This window comes from Pteronotus mesoamericanus, unplaced genomic scaffold (genome assembly GCF_021234165.1).
Source record: "Pteronotus mesoamericanus isolate MK-2021 breed Mesoamerican mustached bat unplaced genomic scaffold, CSHL_Meso_final contig_100, whole genome shotgun sequence".
Classification (NCBI taxonomy): Eukaryota; Metazoa; Chordata; class Mammalia; order Chiroptera; family Mormoopidae; genus Pteronotus; species Pteronotus mesoamericanus.
The window spans coordinates 13,939,655-13,959,043 of record NW_026554999.1 but is presented as its reverse complement, the minus strand read 5'-3'; the positions used below and the strand labels follow the sequence as shown (position 1 = coordinate 13,959,043).

Below are 19,389 nucleotides of genomic sequence, written 5' to 3'. Positions count from 1 at the left end.
GTGCCAGCCTGTCACAACTGGGCAGAGTGGAGAGCGTAGGCCACACAGTGCTCCAAGGGCTGTGGACTGGAAACTGGGCAGCTGTGATTATTGTAGCCCAGACTGAGCCCCCTTTCTTGCCAGACCGTCAGAAAGGGAAAACTGAGCCCAACGCCACATGGCCGCCACATGGCCTGCAAGAGCCAGGAAGATCTGAAAAACTTGCCGAGCAGGCTTAACAACCAGCTGGGGGCATTTTTTTTTCCCCAAGAGTAAGAGAGTAAGACCTGCAGCTGAGAGAAAATCAGAGACAGGTCCAGAAAGAAGTCAGAAGGCGAACACCAACAGCTGGGACAAATTTCACCTTGCTCTTCATCAGGACTTGCATATTCTTTTCATTTCTTTTTATGACTTTTTAAGGGTTTTTTTGTTTGTTTTGTTTGTTTTTCTCCTTTTCATACTGAATTTTAATTTTTCTTTTGTCACTTCACTTGTGTTCCAGAAAACTCACTACTGTTGGTATTTTACTTTTCATTCTTTTCATTCAGGTTACATATTTTTTATCATATTATTGGTATTCCAAATCCCACATAGCACCCTTCCTCGGTCCTAATCCATTTTGCCATCTTCCTGAGCTTTATTACTGTTGTTGTAAACTTTACTTTTTCTCTCACTATGCCATGTTCCTGTACCTTAGACTCACTATTTCTCCTCCATCTAACCTCATGTAAGTGCTCTTCTTTCTTAAGTCAGCACACATTCTTTTTCCCCTCTTATACGAGTCTTATTTTTTTCCACCTTTTATAAACAGTGGCCAATTGGGTGAAATACCACAGTTATTGCTGTACTTCCCAATGGAACTCATATTTGTTCACTATTTGTTTGTACTTTAAGTCCCATAGAATACTCTCCCCATCTTACTCCATTTTGCCTTCCCCCACCCATAATCAGCTGAGTGACGAATTTTATTTCATTTTTTGCCCTCTCTCAACCTGAGCTTTACTCCTTATTCTTATTAGTTTGCTTCCCCCATCCTCTCAAAATCAATTTTTTTTACAATATATCTCATATTCACTTTTTGCTTTTGTACAATTATTCTTATTCCCGTTCCACCTTTATTAAACTTCATTCAGCTGTCATTGCTACAGACCCTGCTGCAGTTTTTCTGCAATTTTGCTCCTGTTGGTCTAATATTTTTTCAAATTTACTTCAAACCTAATAGTATACTCTTACCTTTTCTTATCCCATTGTTCCCATTGCCCTTTTGTGTACGTTTTAACTTTTGTGCTCTTTTTTTTTTTTTTTGCCTTGGTTCTATCCCTACTCCTATCAATTCTCCTCCCTCTTTCAGTCACTCAGTAATATTTTCTCCTCTTTTAGTCATCTCATATTCCCTTTGTCATATCATATAATATCTGTAATCTCTCTTCACTTTTATTAATTTCACTCAATTGCAGTTGAGATTGCTGATGTGGTAGGGGGGTTCTTTTTGCTGGCGTAGGTTTGGTGGTCTGGTAACACTGCTTCGTTAACCAACACATGTACAGCAGCATACAAGACAAGGTGGGAGTTGTAACTACCACTAAGCCCACTGGAGGGGAGAAGCCACCAACAAGTAAAACCCAAATACAACAAGAGAGCTCACGCAAACAGAAGAAAGGGCAACCCTAGGGGTTCCATACAAGGAGATCAAGGAGACTGCACCACTGAGTCCCACAGAACTCGTACCACAGAAGCCCACCCCATCAAGACAGGCACGCAAAGCAGAGCACTATGAAATGCAGAAACAAACAAAAAGAGTCACCTAAAATGGGGAGGCAAACAAAGAGCCCCCAATCAAAATGAATGGAAGAACCCCCAATAAAAGAGCTAAATAAATTGAGGCAAGCAACTTATGAGACATAGAATTCAAAAAAATAGTTATAAGGATGCTCAAGGAACTCAATGACAACTATAAGGAACTGAGTGAGAACTACAATGGCATGAAAAAGGAGATAGAAAGTATAAACAAGAGCAAGGAAGAAATGAAGAATACAATATCTGAAATAAAAAATACACTAGATGGAATTAAAGGCAGGCTGGATGAAGCAGAGGACCAGATCAGCAAGCTGGAAGACAAGGTACAGAGAAATACCCAGGTATAGCAACAGCATGAAAAAAGACTCAATAAATATAAGGATAGCTTAAGGGAAATTCAGGACAACATGAATGCAACAACATTCCAATGATAGGAATAACAGAAGGAGAAGAATAGGAGCAAGGGAGAGAAAACCTGTTTGAAAAAATAATGACGGAAAACTTCCTCAACCTAGAGAAGGGAAAAGTCATGCAAGTTCGGGAAGCACAAAGGGTTCCAATTAAGATGAACCCAAAGGGGCCCACTCCAAGACACATCATAATTAAAATGCCAAATTTTAAAGACAAAGAGAGAATCTTAAAAGCAGCAAGGGAGAAAGAGATAGTATTATACAAGGGAGCCCTGATATGGCTAGCAGCTCATTTCTCAACTGAAACCCTAAAAACCAGAAGGGAATGGCAAGAAATATTCCAAGTAACAGTAATTCCAACTAGTGCACTGTTGGTGGGCATGCAGGCTGGTGCACCACTGTAGAAAACAGTATGGAATTTCCTCAAAAAACCTAAAGATGGAACCGTCTTTTGATTCGGCAATCCCACTGCTGAGACTATACCCTAAGAATCCTGAATCACCAATTCAAAAGGACCTATGCACCTCAATGTTCACAGCAGCATTATTTACAATAGCCAAGTGCTAGAAACAGCCTGTGCCCTTTAGTAAATGAGTGGATCATAGAACTGTGGTACATTTACACAATGGAATACTTCACAGCAGAAAGAAAGAAGGAATTCCTACCCTTCAAGACAGCATGGATGGAATTGGAGAGCATTATGTTAAATGAAATAAGCCAAGCAGTGAAAGACAAATACTATATGATCTCACCTATCAGTGGAACCTAATCAGCAATACAAAGAAATGAGCTAAACAGAACCAGAGACTTGGAAATAAAGAACAAATTAACAGTGACCAGATGGTAGGGGCGAGAGGGATAACAGGGGAAAGAAGGGAAAGGGGCAAGCAAAGGAACACGAATAGAGGACTCGTGGGCATGGACAACAGCAGGGGACTGACTATGTGAGTGGGCAGGGATGGGGTAGGGGTGAGCAATGGAGAAAATGGCGGGAGAGCTGTAACTGAACAACAATAAATAAATTTTTAAAAATGTACCAGGGGAAAATAATCTACTGTACACCAAAAATTTCAGGACCTGATTATTAGCCTAACTGTACTAGGAGAGAAAAAATGAGAGATTTCACTGATGAGTAAAAACAGTTATAAACAATGGGAAGTTACATGTCTGAAAATTATCAGTAGTACTGTAAGTAGCAAAGCTTTACAGATATTTTATATTAAAAGCTAGAAAACTGTGTAAATACAGGGAGAATTAAAAAATACCCATATATAAAGATATATATACAAAATGTTTATATAGGTTAATAATGTACAATAATAGTGTATGCTAGTAAAAGGTAAAACAAAAGAGTAACTGTGCATCTTGGCCTTGAATCAATGATTTTTAAAGTTATCTTTAAAAGATTTCATTTTTACAAGTTATGACTTTCATTAATAATAGTTTATTCTATAACCAGTAAGAATAAGTAGGAGAGGTAATATCACTATCAACTTACTCCTGTGAAAGCCCATCAAAGCTGCATGGTTCTAGTACCTATATCTAAAAGCAGGTGTATGTCAACAATAGCCATTCTGGTTACCTATGAACAAAGTTGTTCTAAGTTGTGCTAAAGCCTCCACTTGTCTAATAAAAGCAGGTATAAGTAATTAACTATGTAAAAAAAGAAATTACTTTTCCAGTAGCCATGAAGGTGAGAGAACCTCCTTCAATTGAATCTAAATTCGAAAGTGAGAAAACACATTTTTTCATAGTGTCAATTACAGCAAATTAAAATGGGAAAGAGTGGGCTCATTATTTCTAAAAACTTAAAGGTAATACTAAATTAGAGGGAAATGTTAGCAGTGATTACTCTTACCCAAGATGCATCATGAACATCAAAACAGTCTTGGAGTTCATTGTGTCTCCTACACCCATAGCCACCAAAATATATTAATCTGAAAAACAAATACAAAAATACACATTTTAGAAGTTCACTTCCATTTTGTTCATAAAAATTTCAATGAGATCATTTCTCTCGCCCTAACAACCTAAACAAGCCAGGTACATTCATGTTCTGTATAAAAACAGTTCAGTCAACGACAAACTGCACATTTAACAGTGGTCCGATAAGATCATAATGGAGCTAAAAAAAGTCTCTATCACCTAGTGATGTCACAGCCATCATAATGCAGTGCAGTGCATTGCTCACATGTTTGTGGTGATGCTGGTAACAAATCTACTGTGCTGCCTGGTGTACAAAAGAATAGCAAATATAGTATATGATACTTGATAAGTATTGTACATAATACTTGATCATAACAATAAACATCTATGTTAATGGTTTATGTATATACTATGCTATCCTTTCCATCATGATTTTAGAATATACTCTAATTATTAAAAATAACTTTGCTGTAAAATGGTTTGCTGATTTATGCGAGCAGCAGCTTCATGTATCTTGTGTTTATCTACTCTGTTAATTGCATCATTTTCTCATGTGCTTGATTTAATCTCATTTTTTTGGTAGAGTAACATGCCGTACAGACTTGTAGCCTAGAAGCAGTAGGCTGTATCATATAGCCTAGCTGTTACACGATCTAGGTTTCCATAAATAACATTCTATGATATTTGTACAATGACAAAATTGCCTAACAACACACTTCTCAGACTGTATTCCTATCATTAATTAAGTGGTGTGTGACTGTAAACTACAAAACCATAGTTTAAAAAAGTCAAAGGGCAAATGGAACAAAGAGACCTAAATGAACTAATTCCAGGAAGTGACAAGCTCTCAGTAAGAGAGAAGAGACTCACGGCTACTTTCATCTCTGGTGTAACAGCAAGAGGAGGGAGAATTCAGCACAGACAGGGTTTGTAAAAGAGACAACCCAAAATTTTAAAATCGACATGTAGGCTAGCATGGCAAATTAAAAATTCAGGCACAGAGGGAGTTTGAACCCACTCAACAATTCTTTTGCATAGTCTTTAGAGAGGGCGCAGGGTTAGTTACCAGCAGTTGGAAATAAAGGAGAGCTGAGCAAACCTCCTTGAGAAAACCTGAGCTTTCAGCTACTGAAGTGTGGAATCAGGGCAGGAGATCAGAAGGAAACACCTTAGAAGCATGCCAAACCATTATGGCATACAGGGCGACTGCCCCCTAAAGGTCAGAAGAGGAGGTGCAAGGCTAAAAGAGATCTCCCAAGGTACAGAAAACATACACTGGGAATGGGAGCAAAGAAAACTTCCTAGTGACTCAAAGACCCACCAATGAGGCTATACAACAAGGAAAGATCTCCCACACTTCAGAGAGGTGGGAACTCAGTTGTGAAACTCAGCTGAAAATCTTCGGGCAAGTGCTAGTGCTCATGTAACCCTACAAAGGAAAATCTAGATTCTGCCTCAAAGCATTTGAAACTAGTGGTAATATTGAATCAAGCTAAAACTGTAACATAGTCCAAACATAAGTCAACTTACGTTTATACAGATTATACTGACACCGCTTCCATTCTACCAGCCTAAAAAGAGAAGAGCATGTCCTTTTCTGGTGACAAATATCATTTACATATTCTGATATTTACTATTCTTTCACAGAAATGTCTGGCATATGATTTTTAAAAATTACAAGATACACAAAAAGGCAAAAAAAGTGACCCATGATCAAGAGAAGAAAGAGTCAAAATAAGCTGACCCCTAGATGCCTGAGATACTGGAATTAGAAATGGCCTTTAAAATAATTATGATAAAACTGCTTAACAACCTACTTTGTAAAAGGTGGACAACATGCAGGAAGAACTCGGTAATTTCAGCAAAGACATGGAATAATAAAAAAAATAAACAGAAATGCTAAAAATGGAAAATAAGATGTCAGAAATAAAGAATTCACTAGGTAGGCTTAACAGCAAAATGGACATAGCAATGAAAAATATTAGTGAACTTGAAGACAGGTCAATAGGTCAATAAAAAATATCCAAAATAAAGGAAAGAGGAAAAAAAAATAGAGCAGAGGAGGGGACAGGGAGCCCAAGTTCTTAGAACAGCATCAAATGGCCTAATGTGCATATAATAGGAATCCCAAAAGAAAGAGAGACAAGTAAATGTATACAAGAAATATTTGAAAATTACTAAGAACTTCCTAAACTGATGAAAGATATAGATCCACCAACTCCAGAAGCTCAACACACTCCAAGCAGGATAAACACAAAGGGAAGTACATTTAGGCATGTTTTAATCAAATCAATAAATAGCAAAAATAAAGAAGAGGTAAAGAAAACTCAGAGAAACAAAAGACATACAAGGGAACAAAAGCACAAATGAGAGGGAATTTCTCACTAGAAAAATGGAGGCCAAAGGGCAAAGTAATAAAATCTTTAAAGTGCTAAAAGGAAAAATATAACCTGTCAACCAATGGGTGGAAAAAAAGTCACAGGTAAAATTAAAAGCTACCTTGAAATAAATGAAAATGAAAATATAATAAAACATTTATTATTTTTGTTATCTTTACTGGGTTCCTTTTCTCCATTTTCCTCTTTCAATTCCTTATGAGTATTTGGTTCTCTTCCCCTTTCTCCTCTCATAATCATTTTTCTTTCCTTTGGTCTCATATTTTTCCCTTTCCCTGTTCCCTACTATTATATTTCTATCTTTGCTTTTATTATTCTTTGCTCTCTTGTTGTTAATATTGCTGTGGTGGGCAGGGGGTTTGCTTGTTTTGGTGTTGTTCTGTGTTGTTTTGCTTTGTTCTACCAGCACCTATACAACAATGTAAAACACATGGTGGGGGTTGAGCCTCTTAGCCAGCAAGATGGAGGGGAGCTCCCCCAATGAATGGGCAAGTAATAATAAGGACCCAAATACAACAGGAGAGCCTATATAACCAACACAGAGGGCATTCCTAGAGCATCCAGACTGAGAGATCAAAAGGTCTGCACCACTGGATTCCCCAGGACTCGTACCACACAAAGCCACTCCACCAGTCAAAACAAATCAATTTAATACATAGAAACAAACACAAAGAGACAGCTAAAATAGGGAGACATTGAAACAACCCCCAAACAAAAGGAAAAGAGGAATATCCAGAAAAAGAAGTAAGCAGAATTGGGGCAAGCAGCTTATCATAGAGTTCAAAGTAATGGTTATAAGGATGCTCAAGGAACTTAGTGAGAGCTACAAGGAACTTAGTGGGACCTACATCCACATGGAAAAGGACATAGAAACCTTGAACAAGAACCAGATGGAAATGAAGACTGCAACATCTGAAATGAAGAACACACTAGAAGGAATTAAAAGCAGGCCAAACGAAGCAGAGGATCAAATCAGCGAGTCAAAGACAAGGTAGCAAAAACTACAGAGCAACAAAATGAAAAAAGACTCAAAGAATGAGGATAGTCTAAGGGAGCTTTGGGACAACATGAAACATAATAATATTCAAATAATATGGATACCAGGAGGAGGAAAAAAAAAGCAAGGGATAGAGAAACTTTTTGAAAACATAATGCTGCAGAACTTCCCTAACTTGGTGAGGGAAAAAGTCACACAAGTCCAAGAAGCACAGAGGGTCCCAATCAATATTAACCAAAAGAGGTTCACTCCAAGACACATTACAATCAAAATGGCAAACTTAAAAGGCAAAGAGAGAATCTTAAGGCAGCAAGGGAGAAACAGCTAGTAGCATACAAGGGAGCTCTGATAAGGTTATCAGCTAATTACTCAACAGAAACACTAGAAGCCATATTGGCACGACATATTCCAAGTAATGAAAAACAAGAATCTGCAACCAAGACTACTCTATCCAGCAAGGCTCTCATTTTAAATGGAGGGTGAAATTAAGAGCTTCCCAGACAAAAGAAGGCTAAAGAGTACATCTCCATCAAGCAAGCACTGCAAAAGATGTTAAAGGGACTGCTTTAAGTAGAAGAAATACAGAGAGAGACAGAGAGAGAGAACACCAGTACAAAGAGAAAATGGCAATGACCAAATACCTATCAATAATAGTCTTAAAGGTAAATGGATTAAATGCCCCAATCAAAAGACATAGGGTAGCTGAATGGATAAGAAAACATGACCCACATATATGCTGTCTACGAGAGACCCACCTCAGAACAAAGGTCTACACAGGCCAAAAGTGAAGGGATGGAAAAATTATTCCACGCAAATGGACATGAAAAAAAATCTGGGATAGTAATACTTATATCTGACAAAAGAGACTTCAAAACAAAGGCCATAACAAGGGACAAAGAAAGTCACTTCATAATACTTAAGGGAGAAGTCCAACATGAAGAAATAACTCTTGTAAACATATATGCACCCAATATAGATGCACCTAAATATATAAAGAAAATATTGGAGGACTTTAAGAAAGCGATAGACAGTAGTGCAGTCATTTGTAGGGGATTTTAACACCCCACTGTTAACAATGGATAGAACTTCCAAACAAAAAATCAACAAAAATATTGCAGAATTGAATGACACTCTAGATCAAAAGAAATTAATTGATATTTATAGAACATTTCAGAAGAAGTAAAATACACAAAATGCACATGGATCATTCTCAAAGACAGACCACATGGTGGACACAAACAAGCCTCAACAAATTCAAGAAAACTGAGATCATACCAAGCACCTTCTCAGATCACAATGGCTTGAAACTAGAAATGAACATCAAGAAAAAAAACTCAAAAATATTCAAAGATATGGAGGCTGAATAACAGGTTATGAAATAATGAATGGGTTAACAATGAGATTAAGGAAGAAGTCAAAAAGTTCTGGAAACAAAAAAAGAACACAGAACAACCAAAAACCTATGGGACACAATGAAGGCAATACTGAGAGGGAAGTTCACAGGGATTCAGGCCTGCCTAAAGAAGATAGAAGAATCTCAAATAAACAATTGAATATTAAATCTAAGAGAACTAGAGGAACAACAAACAAAGCCCAGAGCAAGCAGAAGGAAGGAAATTATCAAGATCAGAGCAGAATTAATTACAGACTAAAAAAACAATCTAAAGAATTGATGAATCCAGCTCCTGGGTCTTTGAAGAGATAAACAAAATTTACAGTTAGCCAGACTCATCAAGAAAAAAAGAGGACCCAAATAAATAAAATCAGAAATGCAAGTGGAGAAAAAACAACTCACACTACAAAAATACAAAGGATTGTAAGAAACTACTATGAACAACAATATGCCAAGAAATTGGACAACCTGGGTGAAATGGAGAAGTTTCCAGAAACATATGATCTTCCAAAATTGAATCAGGAAGAAGAGAAAACCTGAATAGACCACTAACAACTAGAAAACTTAAGCAGTAATCAAAAAACCACTGACACACAAAAGCCTTGGACCAGATGGCTTCACAAGCAAATTTTACCAAATATCAAAAAAATTCAAGAAAAGGGAAGACTCCCAAACTCTTTTTATGAGGCCAGTATTACCCTAATCCCAAAACCAAGTAAAGATAAACACACAATGAAGAAAGAAAACTACAGGCCAGTATCTCTGATGAATATAGATGCGAAAATCCTCAACAAAAAACTAGCAAACTGGATCCAACAATACTTAAAAGGATTGTACACTATGATTAAATGGGATTTATTCCAGGAATGCAAGGATGGTACAATATTTGCAAATCAGTAAATATGATGCATCAAATAAACTAAAAGAAAGACAAAAATCACATGATCAAATCAATAGATACAGAAAAAGCATTTGGCAAAAGCCAGCATCCATTTATGATAAAAAACACTCAGTGAAGCAGGAATAGAGGGAGCATACCCCAACATATATAAGGCCATATATGAAAAACCTACTACCAACATCATACTCACTGGGCAAAAACTAAAAGTGTTTTCCTTAAGATCAGGAACAACACAAGGCTGTCTGCTCTTACCACTCTTATTCAACATAGTACCGGAAGTTCTAGCCACAGCAATCAGATGAGAAGAAGAATTAAAGGCATCCAAATTGGAAAAGAGGAAGTAAAACTGTCATGATTTGCAGACAACATGATAGTATACACAGAAAACCTTATAACTACTCAACTTAATAAGTGAATTTGGCAAAGCAGTGGGATATAAAGTCAATATTCAGAAACTGATAGCATTTTTGTACAACAACAATGAACTCTCAGAAAGAGAAACTAAGAAAAAGTCCCATTTACTAAAGCAAAAAAACAAAAAAGTACCTAGGAATAAACTTAACCAAGGAGGTAAAAGACCTGTACTCAGAAAACTATAGAACACTGAAGAAAGAAATTGAGGAAAATACAAACAAAGGGAAGCATATACCCTGTTCATGGATTGGAAGAATTAACATTATTAAAATGTCCATACTATCCAAGGCTGTTTATAAGTTCAATGCAACTGCTATTAAAATACCAATGGCATATTTGACAGATCTAGAACAAATACTTCAAAAATTTATATGGAACCAAAAAAGGCCGCTAATAACCACAGCAATCTTGAGAAAGAAGAACAAAGTAGGAGGGATCACAATACCTGTTATCAAACTAAACTAAAATTCACTGTAATCAAGACAGCCTGGTACTGGCATAAAAACAGACACATAGATCAATTGAACAGAACAGAGAGCCCAGAATTAAATCCATGTCTCTATGGTCACTTAGTATTTGACAAATGGAGCAGGAGCATAAAATGGAGTAAAAATAGCCTCTTCAATAAATGGTGTTTGGAGAACTGGACTGGTACATGCCAAAAAAATGAAACTAGACCACCAACTTACACCATACACCAGCATAAACTCAAAATGGATAAAAGACTTATTTAAGTCATGACACCATAAAAGTCCTAGAGGAAAACAAAGGCAGTAAAAATTTGAGATATCCCACATTGCAATATTTTTGACAATATATCTCCTAGGGCAAGGGAAATAAAGGAAAAAAAATAAACAAATGGGTCTACATCAAAATAAGAAGCTCTTGCACAGCTAAAGAAACCATCATCAAAATGAAAAGGGAACCGACTGTGTGAGAGAACATATTTGCCAATGATATATCGGACAGGGGTTTGATCTCCAAAATATATACAGAACTCATACGACTCCACTCCAGGAAATCAAAGAATCCAATCAAAAATTGGCAGAGGGACCATATAGACACTTCTCCAAGGAAGACATACAGATGACCCCTAGGCATATGGAAAAATGTTCAACATCACTAGCCATCAGAGAGATGCAAATTAAAACAATGAGATATGAACTCATGCCTGTCAGAATGGCCATCACTAATTAATCAACAAACATCAAGCGCTGGCGAGGATGTGGAGAAAGGGGAACCTTACTGCACTATTGGTGGAATGCAGACTGATGCAGCCTCTGTGGAAAATAGTATGGAATTTCATCCAAAAATTAAAAATGGAACTGCCTTTTGACCCAGCTATTCCACTGCTGGGAATATACCCAAATCACTAATTCAAAAGGATTTATGCACCCCTATGTTCATGGCAGCACAATTTACAACAGCCAAGTGCTGGAAACAGCCTGAGTGCCCATCAGTAAATGAGTGGATCAAAAAACTGTGATACATTTATACAATAGAATACTATGCAGCAGAAAGAAAGAAGGACCTCCTACCCTTTGTGACAGCACGGATGGAGCTGGAGAATATTATGCTAAGTGAAATAAGCCAGTCGGTGAAAGATAAATATGATACCACTTATAAGAGGAATCTAATGGTGGAAAGAAGGGGAAGAGAGAAGTCAAAGAACATGTATGAATGACCCATGGACATGGACAACGGTGTGGGGATGGACTATGGGAGTAAGGGATGGGCCTAGATGGAGGAAGGCAAAGGTGGAAAAATTAGGACAACTGTAATAGAATAAATAAGAATAAAAAAAGAAAATACAATACAACAACACTTATAGGATACAGTGAAGGCAGTGCTCAAAGGAATTTATAGGTATAAATGCCTATGAACTTTTTAAAAAGAAAGATCTCAAATTAATAATATAACTGTACACATTAAGGAAAAAGAGAGAAAGAAAGAGAGAAAGAAAGAGAAGAAAGAAAGAAAGAAAGAAAGACAGAAAGAAAGAAAGAAAGAAAGAAAGAAAGAAAGAAAGAAAGAAAGAAAGAAAGAAAAGAAAAGAAAGAAAGAAACAACTAGACCCATACAAAAGGAAGGAAAGAATAAAAATTAAAAGGGAATAGAAAAACAGTAGGAAAAAACAAAAAAAAAAGTTGGTTCTTTTAAAAGATCAACAAAATTGACAAACCTTTAGCTAAGCTAAGAAAAAAGGAAAGAAATAACAAAGAAGATATTATTATCAACATCACAGAAATAAAAAGGATTATAAGAGAATACTATAGAAAACTGCATGCCCACAGATTGAATAAACTAGATGAACAGAAATATTCCTGGAGACAGCACTACCGAAATGGCTCACAAAGAAATAGAAAATCTAAATAAACCTCTATAACAAATAAGGAGACTGAACTAGTAATTTAAAAAAAAAAAAAAAAAACTCCCAACAAAGAAAATCCCAGAACCATATGACTTCACTTGTGAATTCTACTAAATACTTGAAGAAGAATTAATACCAATCCTTCTCAAACTCTTCCCCAAAATGGGAAGATCCCTAAAATCATTTGATGAGGCCAGCCACATACTGAGAGTACAACAACAAAAAAAACACTACATATCTCTGACAAGGGATTAATACCCAAATATGTAAAGAATTACAAATCACCAACAAAAAAGAGAAACAACTCATTTTTTTTTTAATGGGCAAAATACTTGAATTGACATTTGTTTAAAGATACACAAATGGCCACTAGGGACAAGAATAGGTAGTCAACATAATTAGTCACTGAGGAAATACAAATTAAAACCATAATGAGCATCATTTTATACCCACTATGATACTTATTATAAAATGAAACAAAGAACAAAAGTAAAAACAGAAACAGAAAATTCCAAGTATGGGCGAGGTTATGAAGAAATTGGAATGCTTGTTCATTGCCAGTGGAAATATAAAATAGCATAACAACTATGGAAAACAGTTTGGTGTTTCCTCAAAAAGTTAAACATAGAATTGTCATATGACCTAGCAATTCTACTCTTAGATACATTCCAAAGAATTCATAACAGGGACTCAATACTTGCAAGCCAATGTTCATACCAGCATTATTCACAATAGCTAAAACATGGAAACAACCGAAGTGTTGATAAACAGTAAACAAAAATGCAGTCTACACATACAATGGAATATTATTCTGACTTATAAAAGGAATAAAGTTCTGATACATACTACAACATAGTGAACTTTGAAAACATTTTGTTAAGTGAAATAAGCCAGATATCAAAGAACAAATATTGGATGATTCTACTTAAATGAAATACCTATAATACGCATATTTGTGAAGATAGGAAGTAGACGTTACCGGGGTTTGGAGAGAAGGGGAAATGGGAGAGGTATTGCTTAATGGGTACAGTTGGCCCTCCGTATCTGTCAGTTCTGCATCTGTGAATTCAACCAACTGTGAACCAAAAATATTTGGGAAAAAAGTGATGTCTGCTGCTGATGTGTACTCTGTAGTTATGGTCTACTATGGTTGCATCTGTACTGAACACCTACAGACTTTTTTTTTAATCATTATTCCTAAACAATACAGCATAACAATTACTTACATAGCATATACACTGTATTAGATATTTTAAGTAGTCTACAGATAATTTAAAGTACATTAAGGATGTGCATAGGTTATAAACAAATACCACACCATTTTATACAAGGGACTTGAGCACTGCCAGATTTTCCTGCCACAGATACCTAGGGAAAACAACAGCAGTAAAGTTTCTGGTTTAGAGCGATAAAAAGTTTTAGAACCAGAGAACGATGATGGTTGAACAGGACTGTGAATGTAATTAATGCCACTGCACTATACACTTAAATATGACTAAAATGGCAAATTTTATTATATGTTTTACCACGACTTTTTTAAAAAAGTATAGTAAAAGTCAGTCTTCTTCCTATGCTCAGTCACTCAATTCTCCTACATAGGGCAACCACTGTTACCAGTTTCTTGTATACCCAAACTAGAAAAACTGTAAGAAACCAAAAATACTTTGTGGGTTTGGGGTCAAATAATTCCTGGAAAAACAAAAGTAGAAAACCCTTGCCTAGTGGCTTACAGGAACATACTTCATTTCTCCTAACTGTCCACAAATATATTACCTTTATGAAAGCCTACCCAAAGCTCAGTGTTCTGTTTTATTTTAAGCTGCAGTCCTATAATGCTTCTTCTAAACTGACATGACAAAAACTTAACATCCAGAAACAAATTGACAAAGTTATACATTACTCCACTTCAAAAATTCTGTGTATGTCGGCAAATAGAATGCAACAGCATGCTGAAATACTTGTTACAACTAAGCAAGGTTTATATCTGAAATACAAATATATTAAAAATACAAATTAGCCCTGGCCTGGTCGCTCAGTTGGTTAGGGTCTTGTCCTGATACGCCAAGGTTGTGGGTTTGACCTCTGGTCAGTAAACATACCCTTCTATATATGGACACTTAACTTGCAGTGAAAGTGGTACTGCAGAGCAAAGGAGAAAGTATGATCATGACAATCAATGCTGCTGGATCAACTGGCTGTCCAGTTGGTTATCCAAATGGAAAAATAAAACCTGATCCTTCCCCTGACCAGGAGGCTCAGTTGGTTGGAGTGTCAGCCCTACACCAAAAGGTTGCGGGTTCAATTGCCACTTAGGGCACATACCTAGGTTGTGGACTCAGTCCCAGTCAGGATGCATACAGGAGGCAACTGATCAGTGTTTCTCTCTCACATCTCTCTCTCTGTCTCTCTCCCCCCACCCCGTTCTCTCTCTAAAATCAATAAATATATCCTCAGGTGAGGATTAAAAAAATAAAAAACCTGACCCTTCCCTCTTATCACACACAAAAACCAATTCCGAGTAGATTGTGTATAGGAATGGGTAAAATAAAATAATAAATATTTTAGAAGATAACTTACATCTTTGGGACCTTGGGGAATGAGAAGTTGCTAGGACACAAAAGCACTAATCATAAAGAAAAGATAGGTAAATTATACTATATTAAAATGAAATTAGACCACAAAGAGAATGAGATACATACTCAATAGAAATATATATCTTTATGTACCAAAATACACAGAAGAATATTAATATTACTCCAAAGAATTAAAAAGTGAAAATGGCCCTGGCTGGTGTGCTTTAGTGGATTGAGTGCTGGTCTGTGAACCAAGGGGTCACCAGTTTGATTCCCAGTCAGGGCACCTGCCTGGGTTGTGGGCCAGGTCCCCAGTAGCAGGTGCATGAGAGACAACCACACATTGATGTTTCTCTCCCTCTCCTTCTCCCTCCCTTCCCCTCTAAAAATAAAATCTTTTAAAAATTAAAAAGGAACTTTTTAAAAAAAACAATTTTCAACCTTCAAAAAAAATCGTGAAAATGACCTAAATATCAATAGAATAAATATACTGTGTAGTATTGTATTTAATAGAATAATATATAGGAAAGAAATCAAACTATAAGTAGATAAGACATCATGGATGAATTTCAAAAATATAGTGCGAGTAAAAGGATAAATTCTATAGGATTCCATATATGACACAAAAAATGAAAAAGAATAAATACAGGATGCTAGACATTAGGATAATGATTTCCTTTGAAAACGAGTCTAAGCATAGTTGTTAGGAGTGGACATAGTAAGGGTTTGTAGAGTGTTGATAATATTGTTTCTTTATTTGGGTAGTAATTATATATGTGCTCATTTTGTGACAATTAAGGTGTACTAGTTCTATAAAAATGTTTTGTAATGCTTCAATCTCTAAACTAGTGAATCGATGCATTAATAGAGATCAATAGAATACCTAAAAATAGATCCAAACTTCAAAAAAATTAGTAAATACATAATAAAAGTGGCATCTGAAATAACTGAGAGATGAGGTAGTCATCTCAAAAAAGATAAACACGTATCCATATCTCACACTGTTCACAGCGTAAGGCCCAAAATGAATTAATGATTTAAATGTAGAAAGACGTTGCCGGCGCCCTTCAGCGAAGACAGAAGATCGCGTCGCCACCCTTTGCATCCGGAGGCTACGGACCGGGGCCTCTGGGCGAGACTTGCAGGCCAAGTTGCACCTGCGTTACCAGTCACCAAGCGGCCCGGCCTCCTCCCAAACTACCTGCGGGCCTCAGCCACGAGCTCTCCAACAATTCCTACTGCTCTCCTGACCGCCGCCAGGACGCCAAGCCGCCCTCGGTAGTCCTGTCCTCACACAAGGCGCTGGTGTCGGGCAAGCCAGCCGGGAGTTCAGCTGTGGCGGCCACTGAGAAGATGGCAGTGACACCAGTTCCTCCCACACAGGGGTGGGAGCTGTCCCAAGACCAGGCTTACCTGTGACACTGCTTTGGGCCACCTGGCTGTGCCCTCAGGTTCACCTGAGAGCTTTCCCTCCCCTTCCTTGTCTTCCCTCCTGGGAGAGTGTGACCTAACTTACAACGAATATATCATGCTCTCCAGTAAAAATAAACAAACAAACAAATAAATAAATGCAAAAATTAAATTAAAAACGCACTAGAAGAAAATGTGGGAGAATTACATTATAACCTTAGAGGGGAAAAAGGCTTTGCAATCAAGATTCAAAATCAAGAAGCCACAAAATAAATTATTGATAAATGTATCTAAATCACAGTTTTGAAAAGATGTTTAATGTATACAGAGAACACTTTTAAGCAAAGTCAAAAGATGGTGACAAACGAAAAAAATTTTATATCGCACAAACACTAATCTCTTTAATACATAACTATAGAAACTCCTAGAAATTGAGATTATAAATGCCAACAACAGAGAATAATTAGTGAAGGACATGATCAAACAGTCCAGAGAAAAAGAAGTAAAAATTTCCCTTAAATATATGAAAGTACATTCAAACTCACAAAAACATGTTCTTAATGAAAATCAAATGTGACTGAGACATCACTTCTCAGTTAGCAAAACAATAAAAAACCTAAATTTGCCCACAAATTCTTGGCAAGACTGTGTAGAAATAAACATTCCATTGCTGAAATGCAAAATAGCACAACTTCTATGGAGAAAAAATTGGCAAAATTTATTATTATGGGTTGAATTGTGTCCTCCCAAAATTCATAGGTTGAATCCTAATCCCCAACACCTCAGAATGTGACCTTAATTGAAAATAAGGTCTTTACAGAGGCAATCAAGGTAAGATGAGACAGACAAGTATACACAGGGAGATGCTATTGTGAAAGTGAAGCAGAGACAGGAGTAGTGTTCTACATGCCAAATAACACCGAAGACTGCCAATAATCACCTGAAATTTGGAGAGAGGCATGGAATAAATTCTTCCTCAAAAACCCAGAGAAGGAATCAATTCTGCTGACACCTTGAACTCAGATTTCCAGCCTCCAGAACTGAGACAATACATAAATCTGTTGTTTAAGCCACTCAGTTTATGGTTCTTTGTTAGAGCAGCCTTAGCAAACTTATAAAACTTATAATTACAAAATTATAAATGCATTACTTTTTGACCCAGCCATCCAATTCTGGAATTTTATTCAGTAAATCTATCTGATATGTACACATACAGACACACACACAAAGATATTCATTAAAGCATAATTTGTAATAGTAAAGGAGTTGAATCAATCTACAGGGTAAAGGTTAAACAAACAATGGTATGTATATTCACAGAGGAGAGTACTATGAAAGTGCAAAAAAAAACAAAAAACAAAAAACAAGCCCACCAAGAACAAGCTTTCTAACTAGGGATACAGAAAGATGAAAGATCTCCATGGTATATACTCTTAATTAAAAAAAGCAGCAAAGTGCAAACAGTATACAGAGAGTACACTGGTATTTGTGTGAGGAGAAGGGGCAAAAAAGAGAAATACATACAAACATACATACATATTTGTTTCTTTTTGCATAAAGTAACACTGACAGCAGTGGTTTCCAAACTTGTTTGCATCTTGCAATAACCGGAGGAACTTCAAAAAAATCATACTCTCAGAGACTAATTAAATTAAATTAGTGTCGGGTATATCACCTGGGCTTCGGAATGTTTCAAAGATCCTCAGGTGATTCCAATCACAGACAATGTTGGAAACAACTGCCATAAGAATGCAAAAGATATAAAGAGAAGTAACTATTTGTGCATGTGGGAACGGGGGTAGGAGTGGGAGCCAAAGCTTTCACTGCAATATTTGTAAATATGGTTTGAATAATGTGAATATATTAATTATTCAAAATTTTAAATCAATTAATGAATTTTTAGAAAACCGAATAGTTGCTTTCACATGTTTGTTTTTATTACTTAGTTTTTCCAGGGTTTAAACTGTTGTTACCATTAGTGTCAAAACAAGTTTGGCCCTGGCCCATGCGACTCAGTTGGCTGGCTCGTCCTCCCAGACGCTGGAAAGGTTGCAGGGCTCATTCTAGTCAGGGCACATACGTAGGTTGTGGGTTTGGTAAGTTGAGGCGCCTGTGCAAGGCAGCCAGTCGAAGTTTCTCTCACATCAATGATTCCTTCCCTCCCTCCCTTCCTCGCTCCCTCTCTCTCTTTCCCTCTCTCTCCCTCCCTCTCTCTCTCTCTCACTCACTCTCTCATCACCCACCTTCACCCCACTCTCATTCCCTTTCACTCTCTAAAGCAATAACACAGCACATCCTCAGGTGAGGATTTTTTTTAAAGAAACTAGTTTGTAATTGTATGTTGAAAAAAATCAGAGTCTTAAGTTTTCTTGATTTTGGCCTCAAGCTATAATCCTCACATAAGTGTGGTTACTGAGATGATTTTGATGCATTACCTGTCTTTATATACCCAGCAAGAAAGCTTATCACGTGGTGTGGGTGGTTTTCCTTCAAAGTTGGTGATTTTTTCCCAAATGTAGGTTCCATCTCTTGTTCGCAAATTAACAAAATAAAGCTTTTAAAAAAAGGAGAACAGCATTAACAGACAAGGCACTTGAAAATTAAATCTATATCTGAAGATTTTGTGATCCAAATCTTTTTTCTTTTTAACAGGTAAAATTTTAACTGTGAAGCTAATAAAAGTGAAACTATGTTTTAGAAGCATATAAAACATACTGAAATAGATCTTTTCCCATAATTCTCTTGCCCTATTGATATCAATTAGGTATGTAGTTAATTCTGTAACAGAAAGACATGGAAGAAAAGCACCACTTCCTTTTCAC

The 19,389-nt window shown here is 36.6% G+C and overlaps 1 protein-coding gene and 1 pseudogene across 4 annotated transcripts in view; one reads left to right on the top strand and one right to left on the bottom strand.

Moving 5' to 3' along the window:
• KLHDC1 (kelch domain containing 1) overlaps window positions 1-19,389 on the bottom strand; it is an 85,714-nt gene that overhangs the window by 49,077 nt on the left and 17,248 nt on the right. For all 4 annotated transcript variants that reach the window (XM_054593605.1, XM_054593750.1, XM_054593673.1 and 1 more), the window contains exons 4-5: window positions 19,003-19,121; window positions 4,045-4,123 (exon numbers count right to left, since the gene is read on the bottom strand). In XM_054593605.1, the coding sequence (XP_054449580.1) occupies window positions 4,045-4,123; window positions 19,003-19,121 (198 nt within the window). The remainder of the gene's footprint in view (window positions 1-4,044; window positions 4,124-19,002; window positions 19,122-19,389) is intronic.
• LOC129071804 (NADH dehydrogenase [ubiquinone] 1 alpha subcomplex subunit 7-like) lies at window positions 5,290-16,576 on the top strand (annotated as a pseudogene).